This window comes from Rattus norvegicus, chromosome 18 (genome assembly GCF_036323735.1).
Source record: "Rattus norvegicus strain BN/NHsdMcwi chromosome 18, GRCr8, whole genome shotgun sequence".
Taxonomy (NCBI): domain Eukaryota; kingdom Metazoa; phylum Chordata; class Mammalia; order Rodentia; family Muridae; genus Rattus; species Rattus norvegicus.
Genome location: NC_086036.1, coordinates 27,114,454 through 27,139,867, shown reverse-complemented (window position 1 = coordinate 27,139,867; position 25,414 = coordinate 27,114,454). Strand labels below are relative to the sequence as shown.

The window sequence follows — 25,414 nt, the reverse complement described above, 5'->3', positions numbered from 1 at the left end:
GCTGCGGGGCACGAGGACAAGCTCAGCACAGCAGTGTTAGAGAAATGCATGGAAAACCACAGTAAGACACCACTGCACGCAAACCTATACCCAAACACAGCCCGAGGATGCCATGTGCCAGAGACAAAACAGCCGGATGCTCACTGCCACTGGAGAGATACAAAATGGCAAGGGTGGTCTCCTAGGCTGGCACATTACTGATCACAGAGCACAACCTTCTTCCTAGGTGTTTGCTTGAGATAAGCAGACGTCTGTGTACACAAAAGTCTGTATTCAAAGGCTTCTATAAAAATGTGAGTTTTAGGGGTTGGGGATTTAGCTCAGCGGTAGAGCGCTTGCCTAGCAAGCACAAGGCCCTGGGTTCGGTCCCCAGCTCCAAAAAAAAAAAAAAAAAAAAAAAAAAAAATGTGAGTTTTAAAAACAAAACTAAAGGGCTGGACAGACAGCTGAGTGGTTAAGAGCACTGACTGCTCTTGCAGAGGTCTTGAGTTCAATTCCCAGCAACCACATGGTGGCTCACAACCATCTGTAATGAGATCCAATGGCCTCTTCTGGTGTGTCTGAAGACAGCTACAGTGTGCTCAGATATAATAAATAAAATCTTAAAAAAAAATGCCTCCCTTAAAACAAACCAAAACAGGGGCTGGGGATTTAGCTCAGTGGCAGAGCGCTTACCTAGGAAGCACAAGGCCCTGGGTTCGGTCCCCAGCTCTGAAAAAAAGAACCAAAAAAAAAAAAAAAAAACAAACCAAAACAAAACTAGAACAGCTCCAGTGTCCCGCACAGGAGGAATGAGGGACTGTGCACCCTCTGATGGAATACTACTCACTACTGAAAACAGCAAGGATTCCCACAAGGGCACAGGCTTCTCCAAGGCTCGGCTCCCCGAGACGCACGGTGCAGATGCCACTGATGCAAAGGCCAACAGTCAAGGAATTCCACCTGTAGAGTCAACACTAGAGGGAAACGGTGTGTTTGAACTATTGCGATCCAAGGGAGTGTATGACTTTCCCATGTTAGCAAAGAGTGTGTCTTATTACATGTAAATTCCAACCTAACTTATATTTTAGTTCTATTTTAAAATTTTATTATGTATGTGAACCTTTTGCCTGCATGTACGCCTGTGATTAACGTTTATGCCAGTGCCTGCTGAGGTCAAAAATGGGTGTTGGATCCCTGAAACCAGAGTTACATGTTTGTGAGCCACCATGTGGGTACTGAGAACTGGACCCATACAGTGATCATCACCACTGAGCCATTTCTCTGGCCCCACCCCAACCTAAAAAAAAGAGAAGAAAAAGGGAGAGCCTCAGCCCACTACTGGGTTTCCCCACGCTGTGCTCTGAATCTGTGCACACCCATTGTCTCCGGGTGACAGACAACATTGAGATCCTATTCCATCGATCCCAGCTTGTTCAGGACAGCAGTCCACGAGGGGCAGTCGTCTGGCGTGATGGCAGACTCTATTCAGAGGATTGGAACACCCTATAGATGGAAGCTGGACTTCTCAGAGAGTGAAGTCATCAGACATGCCTCGTTCAAAGTTTAAGGTCAGCCTGGTTTACACAGTGCCAGGCCATCCTGGGCTACGCAGAGTGAGAGCATTTCTAAAGTAGGCCAGAAAGTGCTAATGCCATTAAAAGTCTGTGTGAGCATTGCAGTGACAGTCGGGACCATAGGACCTGGAGGAACCACTCTATAGTATTTGACATTGTCCAACCCAGCAACACCGACCAACAGGTATGGCGCTAGCATTTATTTCCCGAAGGTGAGCAGAGATGTCAGAAAACATTCATGTCATCTGTTGGTGGCTGTGGGACAAGAGTGCAGCGGAAACTGGTGGAGGCTCCTGTGAGAGTCGCCTCAGTGGCATTGACAGAGCAAGCTCTAACTGATGCAGAGCGGAGAGGTGTGGCCTGCCTGCTCCCACCCTGGAAAGCCTGTTGCTAAACATTTCAGCAAGAATTGTCTGGGTGTCACAGGCCTGGAGGCTGCCATGTTGGAATGGGTAGGAAGGGCAGAACCAGAGGGGGGCCCTGGACTATGGCAACACCACAGGTATCAAGAATAAGCCGAGGAAGGAAGCAGGAATCTGAAGGATATGAAACCACAAGTCTAGAGAAGGCAATCTGTACAACCAAAGCTCGTGGGATGCCGAGCCTGGGGGATGCTGGAGGAACCAGACCTTGATGTTGGTGTGCTACGGGCTGGATGAGGCCTCTGGTGTGGTCATCATAGCAGCGCTTTCCTCCCCGGAGAGGAGGCCCTGGCCCATGTGGAAGGTTCATTTTTGGGCCTGGAAGTTCTGTGCTCAAGGGGTTAAGTTGGGGACCGGGCATCAAAACAAAGGAGAGTGATTAGTAAGGCCAGAGCTGACTGTGGAATGCAGACCCCATCAATAGAGGGAGGCCATAACAAAAAATTAGCATGACAGGCTAGGGAGGTAACATGGGACTTCTGTCCTTTGCTCACCAGGTTGAAAGGAGCAGCTCAGGACTCAGTGGGTGATGGGGGTAGATCCTGAGAGACGTCAAGGGACAGGCACCGGCACCTCCTTGGGAATCTTCACAACGTCGCCCTCCCACACTGAGTCTCCTCTCACATGCTCTGTGTGGAATCACAAGATCTGTAGGACACACGAGGTTTCAAGATTTTGGTCTGGGCTTCCTCTGTTGCTAAAACCTTTTTACTAAAACCTCCAATATTTCCACAGAGGACACAGCCAAGACCATAGAACACAAAGGGACAGGAATGGGAGAGATGGGCTCCCGGACAGCAGTGTGGACGCAGCTGGAATGGCCCTGGTCTCAGACACAGGCTGATGAAGGCCTCGGTGGTGAGCTCTTGGCGTCTGCTGTGGCAACGTCAGAGCTGGGAAGCGGACTGAGTCTTAGGGACTGGGGACTGACCTACTGGGGTGTGGCCAGGCGTGCAGAGCCTGAACTGGAGAACATTTACTGATGAGCTAATGGCAGCACGGTTAGACACAAGGGCTCTTTCTCCCTCAGTCCCAGGCACTCGGTGAACTGCTGGTCAGTGCAGACCTGGCCAAGTCCAAGAGCTGGACACACACAACCAGTCTTGAAAAGGGCACAGAAAAGGCACCAGACACTCATCACAAAGGCAAATTTCTTACAGGGTCGATCCAGTTTCCTGAAGAGTTTATGTTTTGCTGAAAAGCACAAGGGCCTGAAGGTGCAGGCAACGTGATGAGAAGACCTTAGCAGCCCTTGGGAACTGAATGTGGTTAAGCCTCGGAAGCAATTTTGTTGCTACACGGCCAAAGGTCACGGTGCTGCCAACCCAGGCTCAGGCTCCAGTGCTGGTATGAAGGCACCATGTTCATTGCCAAGGTGAAGATGGGTGAACTAGTGAGACTCCCACATATCTGCAGAGGGTTGGCGGCCCCTGCTAGCTTTACAAATAAACTTGAGGTGATATCTGTTAAAAACTACAAAAAATGCAGGGAAGTCTGGGGGTGTCAGTGATGGGCCATTCAAACAAGAGGTGTGTGAAGTATGACGTGAGGAACCCCACCCAGGGACTGCCAGCACAGGCAAAACCAGGAAGCACTTGGGAGGCTGAAGGGGTGCTAACGATGTGTGCAGATTGTTGGAGAACAGGGAGGCTGGTGGGAACAAGACGCAGCCATTACTGAGGACTTGGGCTTTTGTGATGTGAAGTCGCTTGCAGATTTGGGCTCTCTTGGGCAGGGCTGACCTGATGCTGAGGGAGGGAGGGCAGGACGTGCTAATGGGCAGCCACCTCTGCAATGCATGCGCAGTACAGCAGGGATGGTGGGCAAAGGCTTTCCAGAGAGCACTAGACCACTCCAGGCGGGGAAGGCAGCTGTCATGTTGTGGGTTTTTCTACGGAGGCACTTCTGTGACAAGAAATTAAGCCTGGCCATAACACCTGAGCGCGCTCTGGCAGCACGGCAGCAGCCCAAGCCTCACTTCCTTCAGCGGTAACACCATGATCTGCAGGCACCGGCCAAGCTCGGGGGAACACTGGCTAGGAAGTAACAGATGAGGTGGTTTGAGCCATGGGGCAGTGTGCAGAAGTGGTCACAAGTTGTAGACCTTGCATGCATTTTAAAGTAGCCTCATTGTGTTATTTGGCCAGAAAAATGTGACTGGTAATACAAGCAAAGGTGGAAACGCCGAAGGGCCTTAGGCATGGAGAGCAGAGGCAGCGGGTGCGCCCTGGCCAGAGGGAACATCTCAGAATATCAGACTTAAAAGCAGAGTGCCAATAACAAGCCAGTATCAGGCACTGAAAGCCAGGCACCTTGGGTAAGATCAGAAGATCAGAAGAGCGGAGGGAGGGGCAGGCAGGCAGGCAGGCAGATGAGGGAAGGCACAGAGGAGAAGGTGTGTAAGGAAGTGGGTTCCATGGACCTTGCCTACGCAGGTCTGATAAGGTAGGGCCAGTGTGACTGGGGAAGGCAGTCAACTTGACAAGGGGCAAGATAAGCACTGACTGCAATGGCAGAACAAGTTAGTAAGGTGACAAGGTCCACGGCCATCTCTTTAGGGATCTCTAAGAGGGAATCTGTAGGAGGAAGGGATAGGAGACAAGGCTAGGGAATGGAGTCAGCCATTTTCATGTCATGGTTGATGCTGCTGGCATAGAAGGGCCCCCACGGCTTTGACTTGAACCCTGAAGAATGGCTGTGACACTCCTCAGGCTGGGGTACTGAACAGGACTTACCCTGCCTGGGAGGCAAGAACCTGAGAGGTCCTCCCTAGAGATCCAGTCACTGTCTCTCCCTCCTCCCTAGGCATCCTGGGCAGAGGGGCAATTAGCCCAAGTCTGACTCTTCTTGAAGGCAAAGAATGACTTCTGCTTCTTAGACTTGGTTCATAATAGACTTTATTGGGAAAATTAGTGTAAAAAACAGATTCATAAAATTTAAATAAGACAGTAAAATCTTATCTTGTAGCTATGGTAATTGCTATAGTAATCACAAGTAAGGTGGAGTCTAAATTATTGCCTAAGCGAACACTGCTGTCAAGGCTCCTTAGCCAGCCCAAAGCAGGAAACACTGCGATTATTACGAGAGCCCGACGATGAATTTGCATTTCCAGCTGGAATAACAGGGGAAGCATGTTCTGATTACAGCATCACAACGTTCTAGCCCGAGAAAAGCAACTCTATTAGTGTCCTACAGCAGAGCACATTAGTAACTTAGCCGTGAATCATAATTCCCATTCTGCTTCATAAAGAAACCAATCAATTTCCAGGGTAATCCATTGTTTTATTCCTCAGGTTTCTGGACCTTCTTTCTCACACAGTTTAAGGTGCCCCATGGTTTACCCTGGGTCACCCTTGGCCATTTGATTCCATACTGCCCCACAGTAGGGCTAAAGGCAACCTCTCCCTTGGGTGCTCACCCCGGCCTGTTCAGAAATGGACCAAGAAGTTAATGTGGCACTCTCTGATTACAGAATTTTTATTTCAATTAAGCTTATAAAAATATAGCTAGAAATATATTTTGAATTCTAAAAGCTTTTTTTCTAACCAGCTTTAACACAAACATGTCCTTGCAAAATTCACCACCTGGCTGAGTTTGAAATCTGCTCCCTCCCTGTGGAATACAACAGAGCTCTCTACTTAGCAAACACATCTGAGTGGAGAAGTATGTGACCGACTTTTCGGGACCCCCATGGGCTACGGAGCTCAGATGCTGTCCATGGCCTTGAACTCGCTGAGGGCCTGCACAGGGTTCACGTGCTTCTTCTGGGAGGCCCGCTTGATCTTGGTCTGTGTCTCATCCTGCTTCTCTCTCTTCACCAAGGGCTTCTTCTCGGGGGCTTTCATTTTCCATGACACAGCAGGAAGGTTGAGGGACGCCATCCCCTGTGACTTCTGGTATTTGGTGGAAGCCACGTAGGACGCCTTCACTGTCTGCACTACAGCGTTCATCAAGTTCTTGGCTGCCTGGATCAGGGACATGGCGCTGTCCACCTACAAAGGACAGATGAGTCACCGGTGAAGAGCCTGACTAGAACCCTGCATGCATGTGGCCTGGCCACACCAACCAGGGCCTCGTCACCTTAAGGGGCTCCTACTGCTCTATCAAGGGCAGCTCTTACCCATGTAGCTTGCAAATACTTGCCTTTGAAAAGAAAAGGTGACAACACACAAAGTCGCCTCATCCCCCATCCCTTACAGTGCCGAGTGTGCAAGGCTGTGTAGCACGGGCACCGTGAACAGTGGCAGGGACTGTGACCTGATGGATTGCTCCAACTTAGCTCTTTGTGGGTAGAAACGGAGAAAGCAGTGGGCGCGGTTCTATTTGGTAATTTCTTAGTTGGGTTAATTACTCTTTTGGGGTGGTGGTGGTATAAAAACACCCTTTTCCAAAGAACAGCTGGCAAAAGAGACGAGGCCTGGCAATAGTTCCAGCTGTCACCGGGCCACACCAACCATGCCATGCTAAAGAGATGGTGTGAGGCCGGTGGGCTCCAGGACCCAAGAGGAACTAAGAAGGACCTTGTAGCTAATGCTGCTTCTCCTTCCCCGTCTGGAGTAGGTGGGCGATGCACAGGGACAAATGTCTACTTCTGCTACAGACACGGGCCAGCAAACCCCTCCTGGCCAGTGTGTCTCATCGCTGACACTTACCCCAGAGACGACAAGCTCTCCACCGAGGTTCTGTACTTCAGCCTTGACCTTGCTGCAGATGTTGAGCTGGTGGCAGTAGAGCGCGATGCGCTGAAGGTAGGCCAGCAGGTCCTGCTTGCAGGCGGAGTCTGGGCACTGACGGAAAAGGAAAAGACGCTCAGCACTGAGTACTCCCAGCCCCACCCAGACAACTCCTGTCCCCGGGGTTATTTCTCAAAGGCTCCCCGTGGGTGTTAGCTTCCTCCCTCCCTAAAGGAGCAAGGGGCAGAGAAGGGGGAGTGTCCATTCTCTAGGGTGCCATACCCCAGGACAGTCCCTCCCAGAGCCCACCTCCTGCATGGGGTAGGCAGTGAACACTTTCTGAGCCTTCCACTCAGTAACTCAGGGTCTGCCAGCAACTACTGTGCTAATGCCTAGGTTTCCACCCCAGGGGAGAAGCTCCTGGCCCCTATAACGTGAGGTAAGCATCAGCAAGCAAGGGCCTGGTCTTACAGAGGAGACAATGCTGAGCTATGTAGATTAAAGAAGTGATTCATCAGCCGAGGCGCTCGCTGTCCTCTCAGCCAGGGCGCACACAAGATAAACCCTGAACACAGAGCTCTAGGCACAGGTGATTAACAAAAAGGTGACAAGTGCGGCCTCTGCCCAGACTGCTGGGGGCTGGGTGCTTAGGTTTCTTCAGAGAAGGAAGCACAGCCACTCACTCACTCTCCAGTGCTCACAACAGACACTGTTCTTCCAATGGTGGAGGGGAGGGAGAAGCGCAGTGGTGTAAAATGGGGTCTAGATACTCCATGCTGAAGGCTTTGAATTTTTCTAAGATGCCACTGAAGCAGGACAGATTCAAGTGTGATTTGCATTTTATGATGACAGTGTTGATGGCTGTTTGCAGAACAGAGGAAAGAAAGGCCACAGAGGTCTGAGCAGTAAGAGATCAATGGAGCTGCTAATTTCAGACAGAAAGAACAGGTGTTGTCACAACACACTGTCCACAAGGCTTTTTATTGGGTGGTCAAGAATGACTGCCAAGTGTTAGCTTGAGTAATGAGGGACAGATGTCACCCATCCTGCAGCCTGAATGACACAGTAAGCTTGGATAACAAGCCTAGAAAAAGGCCACAGGGAAGTGCTGTGAGGCTTCCTGGAGGTATGAAGTAGCAGTGAGGAGAAAGAGAAGCCTGTCCCCAGCTAGACGCTGTAACAGCGCTCACAGCAAGAGGCTGGGTGAGGGTGAGGAGAAGGGAGGCAGCAGAATCTGCTTCTGCTCCAAACTGAAAACCAGCCAACACGGCAGAGACTGGAGTGATAGAAAGTTTTAGATAGACACACCCAACCCTGGAAACTCATCAAAGAAATAGGAGTTGAGAAATCCTCAGGAACGTATGCTGGGACTGATGGAGTGGCTTAGAGCAATTTTCCAAGGTGAGCCGTGGCCCATGAGAACGCTCATCAACAGCTTCCTCAGCCATGGGCCGTGCAGAGCGGCACTCACGTGGTCTGCGATGGTCCGGCCAAGCTTATCCATCCTGGATCCTGCCTCAGCAATTTTCTTGGCAGCACTGATCACATCCGATGTGTTTTTGAGTGGCCCTTTGCCTCTGAAAAGAGAACAGGGTGCCTGTCTATGAATCCCATCTTGGTTGGAGGTTAAGTGGAGAAAAGATGTCTATGCCCCAGGGAAGTCCTCAGCCTCTCTCTCTGTGGGCTGCAGGGCTGCGCTCACCGGGTGAAGTCGGTCATCTCCATCATGATCATGCACATCTGCTTGGCCAGCACAATGATGTCATTGCCGCTGTCGTCCCACTTGGACACCTCAGCGTCCAGCTTGCTCTTCTCCTCCTGGAAGCTGGCCACCTGCTCTGCGATCTTTGCCTTCTGCTCCTGAGGAAGCTGAGCCATGATCGCCTACAACCACAAGCAAACCACTCAGGAAGTTCTCACAGTGCATTAGCCAAGACGGCTAACAGCAATCTACAACATAGGTAGGATAATACTTTAATGGTTTCATTTTGCCCAAAGGGCAATTTTCTCATTTTTGTAGGAATTCACTGCAGCCTAAATTCCTGACCCACTTTTTAAAATCATGTCTGAATGTGGAGGGAACAGTATGGGAGGCTAACCTGTGGGCTCCACCACCACATCTGTGAGGGTCTGACTCCTTTATAAGTTTCAAGTTTGGTGTTGTCTATAGCAACAGGAGAGGAGAGAAAGGGATGAGTGGGTGGAACCCTTCCTGTTGGGACCTTCAACAGACATTTCCAACTTTGGAAGGTCCATCAGAGGTAGATCTGCAGTCTTTCCTGATTCAGTGCAGCCCAGTGTACAGGGAGGACCCTGGGTTGCCGCCCTGCTCCTGGCTGAGGGTATTTTCTAGGAAGCCACAATTGACCAGCAGGTCATTACCTAGGATTTTAGTCGTACTCCACAGGGAAAAAAAATCATCAGAAAAATGGCGTTCTGAATATAGTTAGTTAAATATCCTAGAAAAGGGCCAGGTCTCAGAGCCAGAGAGCCTCTCCGGAACAAGTCAGCAGAGGACCACAGCCTGTGTCCTTACCCGGGCGCTCTGTCCAGCTATCAGCTGGTCATCTTCTGTCTGGACACTGGTCCTGCTTCTGACATCAAAGTCTTCAGTCTCGAAGTCAGAGTCGTCCAACTCCTCGGGGGTCTGCAGCCAAAGGAAAGACCCGAGTAATCAGCCATGCTTCCGGCTGAGTGCAAGCCCTTGCCCAGCAGCACCGAGGCCCAGGGTGCAGACACTGGTTACCAGAGAGTAGTGTCTCCTCACCCCCCCTTAGTCCTCACATAGGACTTAGGAGTCAGGCTGACCTCTGAATCAGGGCTTGTTGTAACAGAGATTTCACTTTTAATACAATTTCCCAAGGAATCTACATCTGCACATGAAGGTAAAAACCATCCTTGCTCAAAGTTTTTAAAGAAGAGATGTTTTTACACAACATAAAGCAATTTCATAAATGCTTACTTTATGACAAGAACATAAATTAATGCTGGGCTTTCTCTTTGGGTGCCAAGGCTATTTTGAGGAATAAAAAAAGCAATGTGTTATTCCTAAAGTCTAATTTTATTTTTGTCAAAGGACAAGAGAACATAGCAGTGCATACCAAAGGGACTGACTGCTGGTGTAGTCCTCTACAGTAGTTCTTAGGTAAAAATCATACTTTGCACATATGAGCAGCCTCTCCTGACTTGAAACAGTTATTAGGAAGAGCCAGCAGGCAGAACAGCTGGGGTTGGTGTCAGCCCAGATGGCCAGCCTGTGACAGGAGGGCAGCGAGCCCTCATCTCTGGTAGGCCCTAAGCCAAGCCATATCCATGGGGTCTAGAGAAGTGAGCACAGTACTGGGCAGGGATCACAAGGCACTACAGAGCCGCAAAGATCCTGTCAGTGTGTGACTCTCGAGTCCTGCCCAGCACCTCTGAGCTCTGGCCACAGACTGGTGTAGGTTGGTGGGCTAAGTCTAAGGAGCTTCCCAGAACAGCAGCCGACGTTGCTTCCTTGCCTGCTCAAGGCCTAACTGGGTCCTAAGAATTGTTCTTGCCAAGAAAAGGAGCTCTTTTCTTTCCTCCACTCTCCACTCACCTATCCTAACAGCGAACAGGAATAATGGGCACAAACTGAGTAAACTATGTGGCTGACTACGAGTGACCGGCACGATCATGGTGACTAGAAACAGGCAAGGGTCCTGTGAGGCAGTGCAGTGGGAACATGCAGCTGGAAGTGTGGGTAAACTGAGGTAAAAGAACAACTTGGCTCTCGGGCTGGATCCCAGCTCAGGTGACTGAGCCAGGGGGCAAGCAGTGGGAGACAGGACAAGTGATGTGAACAGCAGACTGCTCAATGACTGAAGCTGGGGCTGGTGTGGACGTCCTGGGCTAAGAGACTTCAGGCAGAGGGATGAGACAAGGAAGACAGGTTAGGGGTGCCCGAGAACTGGGGTCAATCCCTGGGACCCACATGGTAGGAGGAGAGGACTGACTTTCACAAGCTGTCTTCTGGTCTCAATACATGTGCACACAAAAAATAATGTAATTTAAAAAGGAAACCAAGCCTGAGGAGCTGAGTACAAAGTGATATGTGGGGCATTGGGACAAAGGACTAGTCATTGGGAGCCAAAGGACTAGTGAAAATCAAACAGGAGAAACTGTGTGCATGCTGAGGACAGAATCCTGGCTTTATCACCGAGGCTCATTTCCAAGAAAACCAAGATGATTGTTGAATAAAAGGCAGCAATGGGGTCAGTGATGGTTGTGTGTACACGCTAATGCTAAACTCCACCACCACCATCCTCAAAGCTTCACTTCTGCCACTTTTCCACCAAGCCCACTTCAGATGCTAAAGGGCGCCCTTCCTGAGAGTCCCCCACCACACACACCTAGAGGCCCCGGAGAGCAGGCCTGTGTTCTTCATTCCAGCACGGAACTAAACAGTAAGCAGCCGCCATTTATGCGTCAGACCTGTGCTGCAAACACTGCCTGTTTGTTTATTTCATCCAATAGAGCCATTAATTTTTTTAAACATTTACTTTCTGTGTGTGGGAGTTCTGCCTTGATACGTGGTTGGTATCCTGGGAGGCTAGAAGAGCTTGGGATGCCCTGGGATGGAGTTACAGATGGTGCTGAGGTACCCTGTGGGTGCTCACTGAGAAGAAAACCATGTATCAGAGGGACAGTCCCCAGACTGCTGCTTCAGAATGGTACTCAGCCTAGATCACCTCCTCCTAGGGAACACTGGACAGCTCTGCCAGCAGTGGCTTAACAAGGCATCCAGTCACAGAAGAGGAACTAAGTGGTCAATGGAGTGTATATAGCCTTGGCACCCATAAACACATACTGCAGCCACCAGCCACCATCGATGTTCTGACAGACTTGGACTCTGAGGACAACATGCAGGCGTCAGTCTTCTTTGGTCTTCTCTAACCACATGGGTCCTGGAGATCAAGTCCAGGCCACAGAGTTTGATCGCAGACACCTTTACCCACTAAAGCATCTTTGGCCACTTGGGTTCTTCGTTAGCACAGACCGGAAAGGAAAGACTGGAGGCTTCACTATCTTCCAGCCACACTCACAACCATTCCGCTTCCCAGTGTGCTCTTGGGGCATTCCCTGCCTCCCCAGGGAATGGTGGTCATACCTAAGTTTTTCAATGCCTCATACAAAGTGGAAGCAATAGGCCTTCAACTTGTTCGCAACTGGCACTGTGGTTAGTTTCTGCTGGCAAGGCAGACAGGGTTAAAACTGACATTTTGTGAGATGCAGGCCCAGGACTTGTTTGATGGAGGGGCCTGCAGATTCAGAACGCCCCTCGTTCACAGGGAGGTCTGAGGACTTTCTGTTGCTCTCTCTCAGACGGGAACATCAGACCTAGTGGTCGTCCTTCCACTTGCCCCTGAGCCGTGGGACACCATGGGGGGCTGGCACATGTCAGACTCTGTTCTGAACAGAGCCTAACCTCCTGCCTGAGTTTTCCTTCAAGGAGAGGAGTGTTCCTTTTTGGCAAAAGTACAGTAACTTAACCTTGAAGAAATGCTCTCTGAAATTTAAAATATCTTCTGTAGTTTTCCCTGCAACTCAAACTATTCTATGTTTATCCAAATAAATTCCCAAATTAATTTATCAAGCCCAACTCATGTTAGATTTCTTTTTCTGGTCCACGTTTGGGTTTTATCTCATTCTAATAGCTCTTAGATCCTTGGGTTTAATATACTGCCACTGGATCTCCTGAGTTCCAGATGGCACATTGCTCAAGCTGGCAGAAGCTGTTAAAATGTCTGGAAGGGCTGGCGAGGTGTCTCAGTGGTTAGAGCACTGACGCTCTTCCAGAGGTCCTGAGTTCAATTCCCAGCAACCACATGGTGGCTCACAACCATCTGTGATGGGACCCGATGCCCTCTTCTGGTGTGCATAGAAACAAGCACTCACATACATTAAAAAAAGAAATCTTAAAAAAGTAAAATGTCTAGAACATGGCCCCTCACCCTTATCATCAGCACGGCCTTGCGGATGTCCCGGATGCCGTCGTATACCAGACGGGAGGCGTCGATGAACTCATTCTCATCCATAGGCTGGGCGGGGTCTGAGCTGAGGGCTTCCACAGCTGCTTCCACTTGCTCAGTGAAACGCGGCATGACTACAGAGACAAGGACAGGTCACACTATGCAGATGGTCCTCCACCAACCTTTTCCTGAGTCCTTGGACAGACAGTCACGGTCATGACAAAGAGCCTCTGTTCCTACAAGGACTCAAGCCTCTCCTCACGAGATTCTGTGAACTAGGACTGGGTGGTTGAAAACTTGAAATGATGCTAATGCTGAGACCTTAAGAGTGAGAACTACAGCAGGCTGGCCAAGGGCTTCCTGCCATGTAAGAAGTTCTGGGTTCAATCCCTGACACTGCAGGAGGGACCCACCCTGATTTTGTATGCACTCACTAGCAGAGACAACTCAGAAGTTTATCTCAGATTCATAAAGCTATGTGCTCATGAGCTGCCTAACAGACAACTGCTCACTAGTACACTGAGCTACTCAGTGTCTGTAAAAGGTGTGTGTGTGTGTGTGTGTGTGTGTGTGTGTGTGTGTGTGTGTGTGTGCGCGCGCGCGTGCGCGCAATCCCCAGTATTTGGAATGAGAAGACAGCCTGTCAGAGCCAGCCATGGTGGGGACAAGGGAAACCCTAGGAGGGGGGACAGTCCTCAGACCTGTGTTGGAGAGGAGTTTGGTGGCTTCTAGAACCTTTTCTGTGTAAACTCCTGGCTCGTAGTTGTCCATCTCTGAGGTGACGACATGAATGACTCGGGCTGCCCGGCCTCGAATGGCCCCAGCAGTGCGATCCAGCCCATCCACGTCTTTCTCTTGGAGAGCGATAACACACTTGTTCACATCTTCCAAAATGTGGTTCTCTGAGGACAAAAAGATGAAAGATCATGATGTTCCAGTTCCTGAGGAAGAACTTGGTGCCAGCCACACGAGTCAGGTTTATATGAAGGAGTGGCACACATTTGCACACAGCACTCAGGAAGGTGGGGCCTGAATCTAGAGTATGACCCAACTCCTGCAAGTGTCCCCTGTCCTCCAAATACCCCATATGCCAAATAAATAACGCAATAGGAACAACAAGCACACTGCCTTCAAGGACTCCGCCTTCATCGGCTGTCACTGAATCCAGCCAAACTGACCAGAAGCTCCTACTAGGCACACAGCTGGATTTGAAAACCCCAAACCATTTCCTTTCAAAGCCTGACACGGTTTTCAGAAACCCCAGAGCAAGTACTCCCACTCTCATCTATAATAGTGAAAGGGAAACAAGCCAGAGGGCCAAGGAAACTGTGCTAAGAGGAACAAGCTGCAAGCTGCACACAGACCACCATGACAGGAGGGCAGACTCAGATGGGGTGAGAGGCAAATATACAGCAAACATGAAGGGCTGCAGAGGGTGGCAACATTAACTTCCCCTTTGATGCAACACATGGCCGCTCTCAGGAGTTATGTCAGTTAAAGACATGGTATCCTGCCAACAACAGAACGTGACATAGTAGGTGCAGAAAGTTCTATTTCTTATAGAAGAGCTAGAACAAACAGCAAATGCAATCTCTTTTAAGACGTACACTGGGACCAGGTGTAGTGACACACGCCTTTAATTGCAGCACTCAGGAGGCAGAGGTAGGCAGGTCTCTGTGAGTTCAAGGCCAGCCTGGTCTACAGAGTTCCAGGATGGCAGCCAGGAGTATACCAAAAGGGAGGGAAGGAGGGAGGAGAGAAGGAGGGAAGGAAGGGAGGGAGAGACAAATGGAGGGAGGGAAGGAAGGAGGAGGGAGGAAAGAAAGGAGGGAGGGAGGGAGGGAGGGAGGGAAGAGGACTGCAACATCATCATAGGCATCTTTTAAATCCAAATTCCCTCCATGACAACTAAACAAACATATACTAAGCCTGCAATCATTCAAGGTCTTAATGTTGAAACTAGTTTTTCTGAACCCAAGATTAATGTGGAAGATAAATCTTGTATTGCAAAGGTGGGAAAGTCAAAAGGGAAGAAAAGATTCTGAGTTAAAAAAAACCTACAACCCAGTGTTTTCCATATTATTTAGATCTCATCCCTGTTTTGGTGTGGTTAACACTTTGGAGGGTTAATACATCAGACTCAGTGATGTACTCTATAAAAAACATCATCTAGATACCTATGTTTTCAAAAACAAACCCCAATTTTATTAAATTTGTACACACTTTCCCCCCATCTGTGATCACAACCAGAGAAGGTATGACAAAACAAAGGAAGTACACCTACAGAAGTTGGCCATGACTGTTCATCTCAGGAAACCTGGCATGAGAGATGGACTTCTGGGCAGACCTGTGAGGTGGCGAGTTTCACCCACTGTGGGCAGCACCACTCCCTGGGTACGAGGAGAGGAGCCAGGTGGTGGTGGCTTTTATCCCCGCATTCAGGAGGCAGAAGGTCTACAGTGTGAGTTCTGGGATACTCGGGGTTACACAGAAAAAACAAACCCTGTTTTGGGGGAGGTGGAGTAAGTACGATTACTCACTCTGCTTCCTAAGCATATAAAGTGACTGGCTGCCAGGACTTCTCTGCCATAACAGACTGTACTGTTGACCCGTGGACCCTTTTCTCACATCAGCAAGAAAACAAACACAAAAACACAACAGAAAACCAAACCGCTAACATTCCCTCTAGCCACCACGAAGTCACCTCAAGTGCTGCTTCTTTCCTCCACAGAGAAATTCTTGCCTACAGTTTCGCTTATTTTATTATAAATTTTTTTAAAAAACACAAAAATCCTTTTGTATGAAAATCAGACCGGGCAGGGAATAAACATTTTAATGAGAGTTAATACTGACTGTTAACTTGAAGGGATCTAAACTCACAAGCAGACCAGCCTACGGGCACAGCTGTCAGAAACTACTTAGTTTGGGTTAACCGGGGCGGAAAGACCCATCCTAACTGGGGAGCACCACTCCACAGGCTGGGTCTTAGACTGAACAGAAAGGGGGATGGCAATGCAACCCAGTCAGACCCACTGCTGGGAGGTCTGGGCCCCAGAGGGCTTACTAAGGTTTAGTTAAACTGGTGTCACTGTGGCCCCCAACACTTGTTTACACTCACAGAAGTACTCAACCTCAGAGACCTTTTCTTGCAATAAATACAAAGACACTCTGTTGCCCAAGATGGTGAGAATAAGGCATGGTTCAGTGCTGAGCCCTAAACGGGATGTTCATCCAACCTCTCTAAGGCTTGGAGAACATCATGGAAGAGGGGACTCAAAGAATGCACTAGCCAGCAGATAAAGAGAAGGCCTGTGAAATCTTCTGGTTATGACAGCCACTGCCTGCACTGGGCCTATCAAGAGTGGAGCACGGGTGGGGGAGGGTCCACAGGCTCACTGTTAGCTACTGGTTGGTTCTTGGTTCTCGGGGAAGGGAAGCCACACCCACGTGGTCCTCACCGCTCCTCACTCACATTACTAATCATTGTGTTCTTCAGCAAGCTTATGACAGATCAAAAACACATAAGAGGCAGGCATACAAAATTCTCATGCTCTCTTCAAGACAATAATTCTATGCTTCAACTCACTAAATAGAAACTGGCTCAATAGTTTTGCTAAGTCAGGCCCTCTTAAACTCATTTATTTGCAAAAATGTTGAACCCAGTCACTAGATAAATAAAAGTGGACCTGCCAAAGAATTTAATTTCTCTTTACTGGTCTTATGTTTTATAATAAATAACCTTAAAAAAATCCTGCCTGGATCCCACTAAATGCTGATAGTTAATCCCTTTTGTTGTCTGATTTGAAAAATGTTATATGAGGAACATTTTTATTTTATTATATTTTACTTTACTGTGAGAAAAAAAATGAAAATCCCTTGAGTCTAACTCAACAAACACACTCACTTTAATTTAAAAAGACTAAGAATGTAGTATTTATCCAGAGGGAAGTTTGCATTTAGATTTGCAAATTTGTTGTTTGCTTTAAAATGTGCTGTGAAGGTAGAATGTTCTCCCTAAGCCTATGAAGAAGAATAATCCCAAACTTCACTGGGAAAAACAACAGAAGGCCAAGATTCCCAGAAAGGCCCATTGCTGCAACAATGTGCCCGCAGATGAATTTTCTGTTTTAAAGTAGCAGCATCTGCAATTTGGCAGTCCTGCAGCAACACTGTTTACCCTGCCTTCCTGCAGCTCAACAGCCCGCACCAGTGCTTTCTCAAGTTAGGCCAAAGCTACATCTGGAGGAGTACATGCAAAGCCAGGGAGACATTGGTATGCAGAGCACAGTCCCCTTTATATAGGTCACTGCTGGAGGACGGTGCTGTGCATGTACTTAAGTCTGCTTCTCTTTCAAGCCCCATTGCCACTCACATTCCAGCCTGTGGGTCCCTGGGGTGACAGGTAGTTTTAGCTCGACAAGAACCCAGTCACTAAATCTGCCCACAGCCAGTAGCCTCAGGAAGCCTGGCATTTCCAAGAAGACAACACCGCCAGGGGCAACAGAGTCCATGTTAAATGGAAAATGCATTTAGTGTTACTCAACTCTAAGGAGATAGGATTGAAATTTATTTCTGTGAGCTAAACACTGAATTGCATTTGACAGACATGTTCTATATGAATGCAATTTACTATGTCATTACCAGTTTATGTTTATATAATGAAATCAACTGTTTTTGTGAGGTGAATTACCCAGATTTATTTTTTGCAAGTTCATAATTAAATGGCACTTAAATATTTCCTCTCTGTTTTCTATCTGCACATCATGCAGACATGATCTTTGGGAAAGTAGTCAGTTAAACTATGATCATTTCAGAGACAGACGCTTTCCACGAAGGGAAAGAGAATTCTCTATAATAAACTAGCTGAGCGAGCTGAGGCTTCTCCCCTGAGTTTCACAGGCTTGTACAAGTGACCAGTGACACCAGAACATAGGGCTAACCTAAAGTAGCAGGACACACAGGTCATAGCCAGAGGGCTGTAGTATACAACCCTCTGTGAAAGGTTTGGCCAGCCCAATAACTAGTGCTTCCAAAACAGACACCAGCCCTGCTATGAGGGATAGAGCTCCAGTTAGTTCTAACTCCCCGTACTCGGGACACAAGTGTAGAACTTTGTAAAACTGGAAACCAGCATGTTATTGATAAGAGTTTCCTTTCCTGGATTTAAAAGTGTTTTGTAATTATGACTTGGACAATAATTATACGTGCCACTTTAGGGAAACAGTTCATTACCTGAGACAGCCAAGAAGTCATCAATGGAAGTAATGTCATCAACAGCATCTGTGAGAACACGGACTTGTTTTTCCCACTGCTCTTTAAAAAGATCCATGTTCTCTTGGGCCAGTTTACTCTGTGGCTTTGCCGCTAAAGCCAACGCAGCATTGATAACCTGCGGAGACAGTAAAGTAACGCGCATAACTCACTCTACAGTCATGTAAGCCAATCACATGGGGTGATAGGGGAAGGCACGACACCATGTGCTCTACCACAGTCATACACAGGAAACACTGAAGAGCAGGCCTTAGGCTTTAGCACTAAAGTTGATTTGGAAACAGCAGGCAATTGTAAAATAAGCGAAGGCTCCCTCTACTTTAGCCAATCTGTGAAGGCAATTCTACGATTTTTCCTCTAAGATTGGTTTTATGTGTATGAGTACACTCTAGCTGTCTTTAGACACCAGAAGAGGGCGTTGGATCCCATCACAGATAGTTGTGAGCCATCATGTGGTTGCTGGGTATTGAACTCGGGACCTCGGGAAGAGCAGCCAGTGCTCTTAACCACTAAACCATCTCTTTGGCCCCCATTTCTATAATTTTTGACATTAAATTCCAAGTTTTTAAAACATTCATAGAAATGTACCATCAAAAATTATATAATTAAAATTATATGCTACATATAATTAACTATGCTGCTTCTTTCTTTTAAACATTCAACATCATTAAGTATATATTAAAACATTATTATTCCATTTTATAGGTGTCTTACGTTACTCTCCTACTGTGGCAGTATTTAGGCTTATCTCAGTCATCCGTCACTATTACAGAAGCAGCAACAATGTCTAATAATGCTTAATACCCAGTACCAAATGCCGACTTATCGGGCTTCATTCATCATAGAGATACTGTGTTCCAATTCCAAGGACTCTTTTCCCTTTGTCATTTTAACACAGGTATCTCTGACGTATAAAAATCCCATAGAAAAGTATACAGTCTGCTACATTAATTAAGAGTCTAGCACTGGGGACACAGCCCCCTGGTAGAAAGTTTGCCTAGTATGTGCAGGGCTCTGAATTCCAGCCTCAGCACATACACAGGCATTTTATTGAGATATCATTTATAATTCATAGAATTCATCCATTTGAAGTATAAGACTCAATGACAACTGCTATAATCACAGCAATACTGGATTCAGTCCACCATTCAGCTTCAAATGCTTTAGTAACAGGGAGTAAGTCCTCCCCGTGGTCCTCTTCTCTCTTACTCCATCTTCTATGACTATTAAGTTATTCCCTACCCCAAAAATAACAAGTGGCAAGGGTGCACTGTCCTCCTTCTCACCTCCAGGAGAAAGCACCTAGTCTGTGCGAGCCAGGGACACAGCGTTAGCCACTTCCACTCTTCACGGTAGCCTACACTGAGGGCGTTTTCTTCCATTTATAGTTTCTAAACACGGCTTAGGGAGACAAGAGGTACTTCTCTTTTAACATGGCTGCTGCGAAACAAACTCAGTCCCTTTTTGAGTCTCTTACCTGCTGAGCCATCTCCCCAGCCCTATCACCCACCTCTTCATAAAGCACTTTAACCATCTCTCCTCATTGTTTTCTGCTGTCTCCACGTGCATTTTCATACCATTCATTACTCACTGCAATCAGTGAGTATGTGAAAGGATCTGAAGAGTTCTTTCTCCAAAAGATGTACAGAAATGGATAGTAAGTACATGAAAAAAAATCCTAACCACCGTCAGACATGTCGACGGTGTCTGGAGCTAACTGAAGACAACAAAGAACAGCAACCCACACGGCCCAGTTTATATTTGCCAATACTGAAGATGCCCACCTCTGCATGCATGAAGAATGAATACTCCCAGAAAAGACCTTTTACTCAGGGCACACCCCTAATGCCAAGTGTGGTCTGAGTCCTGTGTCTAAACCTCAGTCCTGAGGTCCATCTTAAGTAAAACTGTGAAGGAGAGAAATAAGGTTTTGTGTGATGGGCTCCATGCTATGACATGGGCCAAGCCACAAGGTTCATGAACTCTAGCATTTTCATTAGCAGTGACTAGACGCTCCGTGTGATTCTTTTTCCCTAGGCTTTAAGATCATTTATATAAATACTCCTGGTAGGTGTGATCAGCGTATGCTACCATCTGCTTCTGCAGATATGTGGAAGCATTGTCGCTTTTCAAGCATTTTAAAATGAAACAGAGAACCAAAGATATTAAAGTGTTGGAAGGATAAAATGGCAAACTTGAGGGGAAGAAAGTCCAATCTGTAGATATCTACTCTAAATTTATTTCATTCAATTTGGTCATCCAATCTACTGTATTTATTATCTCACAGCAATCAGTTGCTGGAAAATTTTATGACAGTATAAAGCTGGCAAGATGTTCATCAGATGGCAGGGCCTTGTAACTGGTCCATCATAGAAAGCTTGAGTGTTCCCACATCAGAGCAAAGGGGTCATGGTGCATTTAAGGCTGCAGACTTTACATAGAAACTCTACCCCGAGACCTGGTCTGAGACCTTAGCTCCTCTGCTTCGTTCCCTTGGCCTATGTCTACTGCCAGTTTGGCAGGACATAGCAGAGAGAGGTTAACCTGACTCTTAGACTGTGCTGTTTTCTCTACCTGGAAAAGTAGGAAAACACGACTTAAGATTGCTTAGAGAGGGCTGGAGAGATGGCTCAGCAGCTAAGAGCACTGACTGCTCTTCCAGAGGTCCTGAGTTCAAATCCCAGCAACCACACGGTGGCTCACAACCATCTGTAATGGGATCCAATGCCCTCTTCTGGTGTGTCTTAAGACAGTGACAGTGTATTTATATAATAAATAAATCTTAAAAAAAAAAAAAAAGAGGGGGTTGGGGATTTAGCTCAGTGGTAGAGCGCTTGCCTAGGAAGCACAAGGCCCTGGGTTCGGTCCCCAGCTCCGAAAAAAAGAGCCCCCCCCCCCTCAAAAAGATTGCTTAGAGATCTGAATGGCAGGGAAAGTAGCTCATAGGAGGCAAATACACTGACAATTCAAAAGCACTAGCCAAGGCAAGTAAGAGGACTCAGCAGATAATGGTTATTTTCTGACAAGCCTGATGACCTGAGTTCAGTCCCAGAGACCCATATGTGGTAGAAGAGACCCATTTCTCACATCATGAGTACATGCACCATGTGTAAGCACACACTAATAAAGTAGGAGAAAGGAGAAAGGCTTTAGTTGTTCTGTGTACTTACAGTCTTTCTAGTAGCCCCCACACTTAGCCCAGTTCAATTACCCATCTTTCTAAGTGTCACTATTATTAACAGACTTTCCTTCAGTGGCTGGTTCAACCAGGTTACTATTATCTGTATAAGACACCTCAGCAAAGTAGACTAGCTACTCTGTGACAAGAGTGTCACAACTGTGCATAAGCTGGTCAGACACCTGTGTACCACACACATAATACATGCACACAACAAAGCATGTGTCAACAGAGGAACCTGTCAGTCTCTTCTCTCCTAACCATCAGGTAGGTCCTGGGGGTAGACCAAGGTCATAAGTCTTGGCAGAAGTGAGCCATCTTGATGACCCTCTCCTATGCATTTAAAATTAAAGGCAAAGGCAGTAACATATGATGAAGAAAAAAAAAAAGATACTTAAAATTTTCCATTCTATGGTTTATTTGTATAAGGATTTCTATTTAAAACCCCCTTTTTGGAAGGAAGGAAGGGAGGGCAAACCTAACAAAATAAACTTACATCCACCCTACTAAAGTCCATGCTGGAGATACGGTAAGCGGGCTGGCTATACGTTACCTGAGGACAGAGCGCTTCTAACTGACTTGCAGACATCCGAACGAGCTTCACGCCTTCTTCATTATTGGAGATTGAACAGGCCAAGTTGGCGACCTACGAGAGGGAAGAGCATGAAGAGCATGAGGACGCCTTTAAGCATGCTCTCCTTTGACTGGAGCAGGGCGGTCGGTAGCTGTGTCCTGCTCTGGCCTTCCCGGAAAAGAGGAGATACAAACACACCGAAGACGCCCACTCTCAGGCCGCAAGGACTTCGCAGTGTTACATTGTAGGTCGTATCAGAAGAGGTGGTGCACAGGCTTTGAAGCAGCTCTAATCTGCCTGAACACCGAGGAAGGAACTGCCAGTATCCACAAACAGTAAAGTTGCAGTTGCTCTTGAGGGGACAAAATCAAAACTCCAAGCTGTTGCTCTCCTTGTCATATGTATAAATTCAAGTTAAGTTTATTTGAACACAGGTAAATTAAGAAAAATTTTAAAACATGGTAAGTGGACCAAATCAGCCGGCTGTGGTGGCACCTGCTTTTAATCCCAGTACTTGGGAAGCAGAGGCAAATGAACCCCGTAAATTCAAGGCTAGCCTGGTCTACAGAGAGTTCTGGTACTGCCAGAGCTAGAGATTGTGTCTCAAACAAAACCAAACAGATGGAACCAATGCCACCCTCATAAACAATGAAGGGAAGTGAGGACAATGGAAGCATCGAGAACCTTCCACCCAGTTCTTAGAACGGTAGCATCGCTGGTTGGACCTCCTTGTCTGGCATAGTGTACTTTTAATGTAAATCTTTACCTTCCCTCCCAGGTCTCTATGCCACAGCTGACATAAGCAGAAATGACTTTTACAGTTGTATCATAGTTTGGCTTGCTAGTGTCCTGGCTGTACTAAAACACTGCTCTTCAGAAACAGCTATACCAGAAGACCCTAGCTCAAAAAGAGGGAGGGGTTCTGGAAAACAAAAGAACTAGATGGCATCACAAAGCTCCCTGGTGAGGTGAGAGAGCAACACAAACCCCGCCCACTGCCTCTCTAAGCTGGCTTCAGGCAGTGAACAGGAAAGACAGTCAGACACTAGGATTTTGCTTTCCACCATCCAACAACTTTATTTCAATTTATTTCTATTTATGCTATCTCAATTTTGTGAATCTTAACACTTACAAATATTTTCAAAATCACGAAGTAAAGAATAATGTATTCTTGACTATAGTCAGATACAGAGTGGTGAGACATAAAATGGCTGAATTCTTTGTCATTTGGTTCCTTGATACAAATCTTATGAAAAAGGCTACAGAAGACTCATTCTTTGTTTTAAAACATTACTCTAAAACATTACACTGTTAGAGCAGTGACACTCTAGAAGAGGACGCTGCTTGTTTTAGGCCTGGGAGGAGGAGGCCTTAGTGATGCTTGTCACTAAGTCTTTCCTGGATGAACAAGCTTCAGTACACCCTCCGGGAACAAGACTACTCACTTCTCACAATGAAAAACGTGCAAATGCAAGATCTAGACTACAGCTCTGAGTGAGAGGCTAGCCTCGCATACTAGTGCCAGATCTGGCTACTGTGAAAGGAAATAAAGGGAAGGAAAACCTTTACCTCTTACTGAGGAGAACCTGCACCTTTAGATTTGGAACAGCAGTCAATACTACTTTAAAAAAGTCTCTGGGGGAAACAGCTCAACTCAGCAGGCTGTTCTTCAAGGGTTCAGTTTGATTCCCAGCACCTACATGGGAGCTCACAATGATCCAGAGAAAGTGACGCCCTCCTCCTCCAGCTTCCATAGGTACTGGGCATGTACATAACACTCCATCAGAATCAGATAATAAAATCAGTGTGAAGTCTTTAGCTTGACAGGCACAGGAATGCATATCTTGTAACCACAGCAGCAGGGAGAGCTACAGTAGGAAGACAGTGATTTCTAAGCCAGTCTGGGCTACACAATAGAAACCTGGTCTCAAATCACTGGGCCTGAAAGATGTAGAATCCAATCCCATCTAGGCAAGATGGATGGTCAAAACCAGCTTGGGCAAATTAGTAAGATCCTGTTTTTCAAACCTTTACAAAGTAAAACAAAGTGTGTGTTTGGAGGTGGGCAGCGGCTCAGTAACAGCCTGTTCAGCTAGTAAGTGTGAGGTTTGGGGTTTAATCCCCAGTATGTCAAGGTATGCATCAAGGGAATGGTGAGAGAAGCTGAAGTCTGAATAAAAACGAACAAGAAGCATGGGGACACCCCCCCCCCCCCGAAACCTGAGACAGGTTCTACTAAAACAGCAAGTACCTGGCATCAAAACAACCAGGAAGAGAGAGGAGGCAGTTAGGAAGGGAGAATGGGACATGTGGGGCTGACAAATAGGGCTGAGAGAGGTTCCTCGTGGCATAGATCAACCCGCCTATACAGTGACAGCGATGAATGTTCTCAATTCTTTCACATAAAGGCAGGTACTGGACAGCTTCTCACATCACAGGTGGTAACAAATGACGTCACCATTAGAGAAACTAATTCTTTATTTTTAAAGTGCCGAAAAAAAAAAAAAAATCAATCAATGCCTCATATGTAAATCTTATGGAAGAATTCTTTCTGAAATTATTCTTAGGAGGTGGGGAAAGACTGTCATGAATTCCTCAACCGACATGGCTGTTTAGCACTTCCACTCGAATGCTTCCGTGATCCAAATTCCACATACCAAGTACGCTCCTACTGTCTGCCACTCTTCACTTGGTCTAGCTATCCACATACAACTTTATCATATATATTTTTGTTCAAAATAAGTCATGATAATATAATTTTAGGAAGCAGGGTATAAATAAGCATCACTAGTAACAAATACAAAACAAGATTTATAATAGGGAATTTATTTAAATAGTAAACTATTTTTAAAGTTCTCTATTTCTAAATCTACCTAGCTGCCTAATCTTACAAGTAAACTTAGAAATGGTGCCTCACTAAACCTGGGATATCAGTCCCCACTCCCAGTGAGGAAACAGAAGCTTATAGTTCTGGAGTCTTTGCCTCAAGTCCTGGGATTAGAGGCCATACAAGCAGGTGTGGCAGGTCTATGATCTGCACTATGATCTAACCCAGCCAGGGCTGGGCAGTGCTCCTCAATCCTTCCCACCAGGATCCAAGAGAAAAGAAGAGGCCCCTTGAGAAGACAGTCTCAGGAGTAACATGACTCTGTGGGTGGAGGCACTTGCTGCCTCCGAGCTCGAGTGAGTTTGAGCTAAGGGACCCATGTGGTAGAAAGGAGGGAGGGTTTGCTGTGTTAAATTGACAAGGTAATAAGTTGGGAAAGGGGAAAGACTGGTCTGGGAACGAAGAAGACTCGGTCTCATATGCACACTAACATCAGAACTTTGTTAATTGTTATTTGCTAGAGTTTCAGTGTGCCAAGTCACATGGACTCACTGAGGTAGTACACAGCCAGTCATAAGATCAGTGTTTAATTCAACTGTTCTTCACAGAGCCTTCAAGGCCACTTATTACTATTTATAAATTCATGACAAAATCAAATATACAATGCAGATCATTCAATTTGCAGTCAAAATACACATTTCAAACTAATAAAGTCATACCCCATAAAGTTCCAGATAATGAGAAAACTGGGAGAGAAGAAGCCCAACAGTTAAAGCGTTTCATCTAGTATGCAATTCTTAATTCACAAGGCAGCAGATGAGATGCAACCTGAGTGCAGCAAATCCCCATCCCAAGGCTATTTTAATGCACTACTGAGGCTGAAGGGAAAAGGATACTAAGTGATACATGGTATCTTCCTT

At 46.9% G+C, this 25,414-nt stretch overlaps 1 protein-coding gene across 6 annotated transcripts in view; it reads right to left on the bottom strand.

Annotated features, from left to right (window-relative positions):
- Positions 1-4,858: 4,858 nt before the first annotated feature.
- The window catches only part of Ctnna1 (catenin alpha 1), a 132,680-nt gene continuing 112,124 nt past the window's right edge, over positions 4,859-25,414 (bottom strand). For 5 of the 6 annotated variants that reach the window (XM_017600964.3, NM_001007145.1, XM_039096868.2 and 2 more), the window contains 9 exons: positions 21,647-21,739; positions 17,877-18,033; positions 13,346-13,546; positions 12,627-12,778; positions 9,188-9,298; positions 8,354-8,535; positions 8,123-8,228; positions 6,631-6,765; positions 4,859-5,970 (listed from right to left, as the gene is read on the bottom strand). In XM_017600964.3, coding sequence (XP_017456453.1) covers positions 5,683-5,970; positions 6,631-6,765; positions 8,123-8,228; positions 8,354-8,535; positions 9,188-9,298; positions 12,627-12,778; positions 13,346-13,546; positions 17,877-18,033; positions 21,647-21,739 — 1,425 coding nt within the window. In that variant the 3' untranslated portion in view covers positions 4,859-5,682. Of the gene's footprint in view, positions 5,971-6,630; positions 6,766-8,122; positions 8,229-8,353; positions 8,536-9,187; positions 9,299-12,626; positions 12,779-13,345; positions 13,547-17,876; positions 18,034-21,646; positions 21,740-22,433; positions 23,051-25,414 lie in introns of those variants that run through there. The other variant, XM_039096869.2, reaches the window with a different exon arrangement.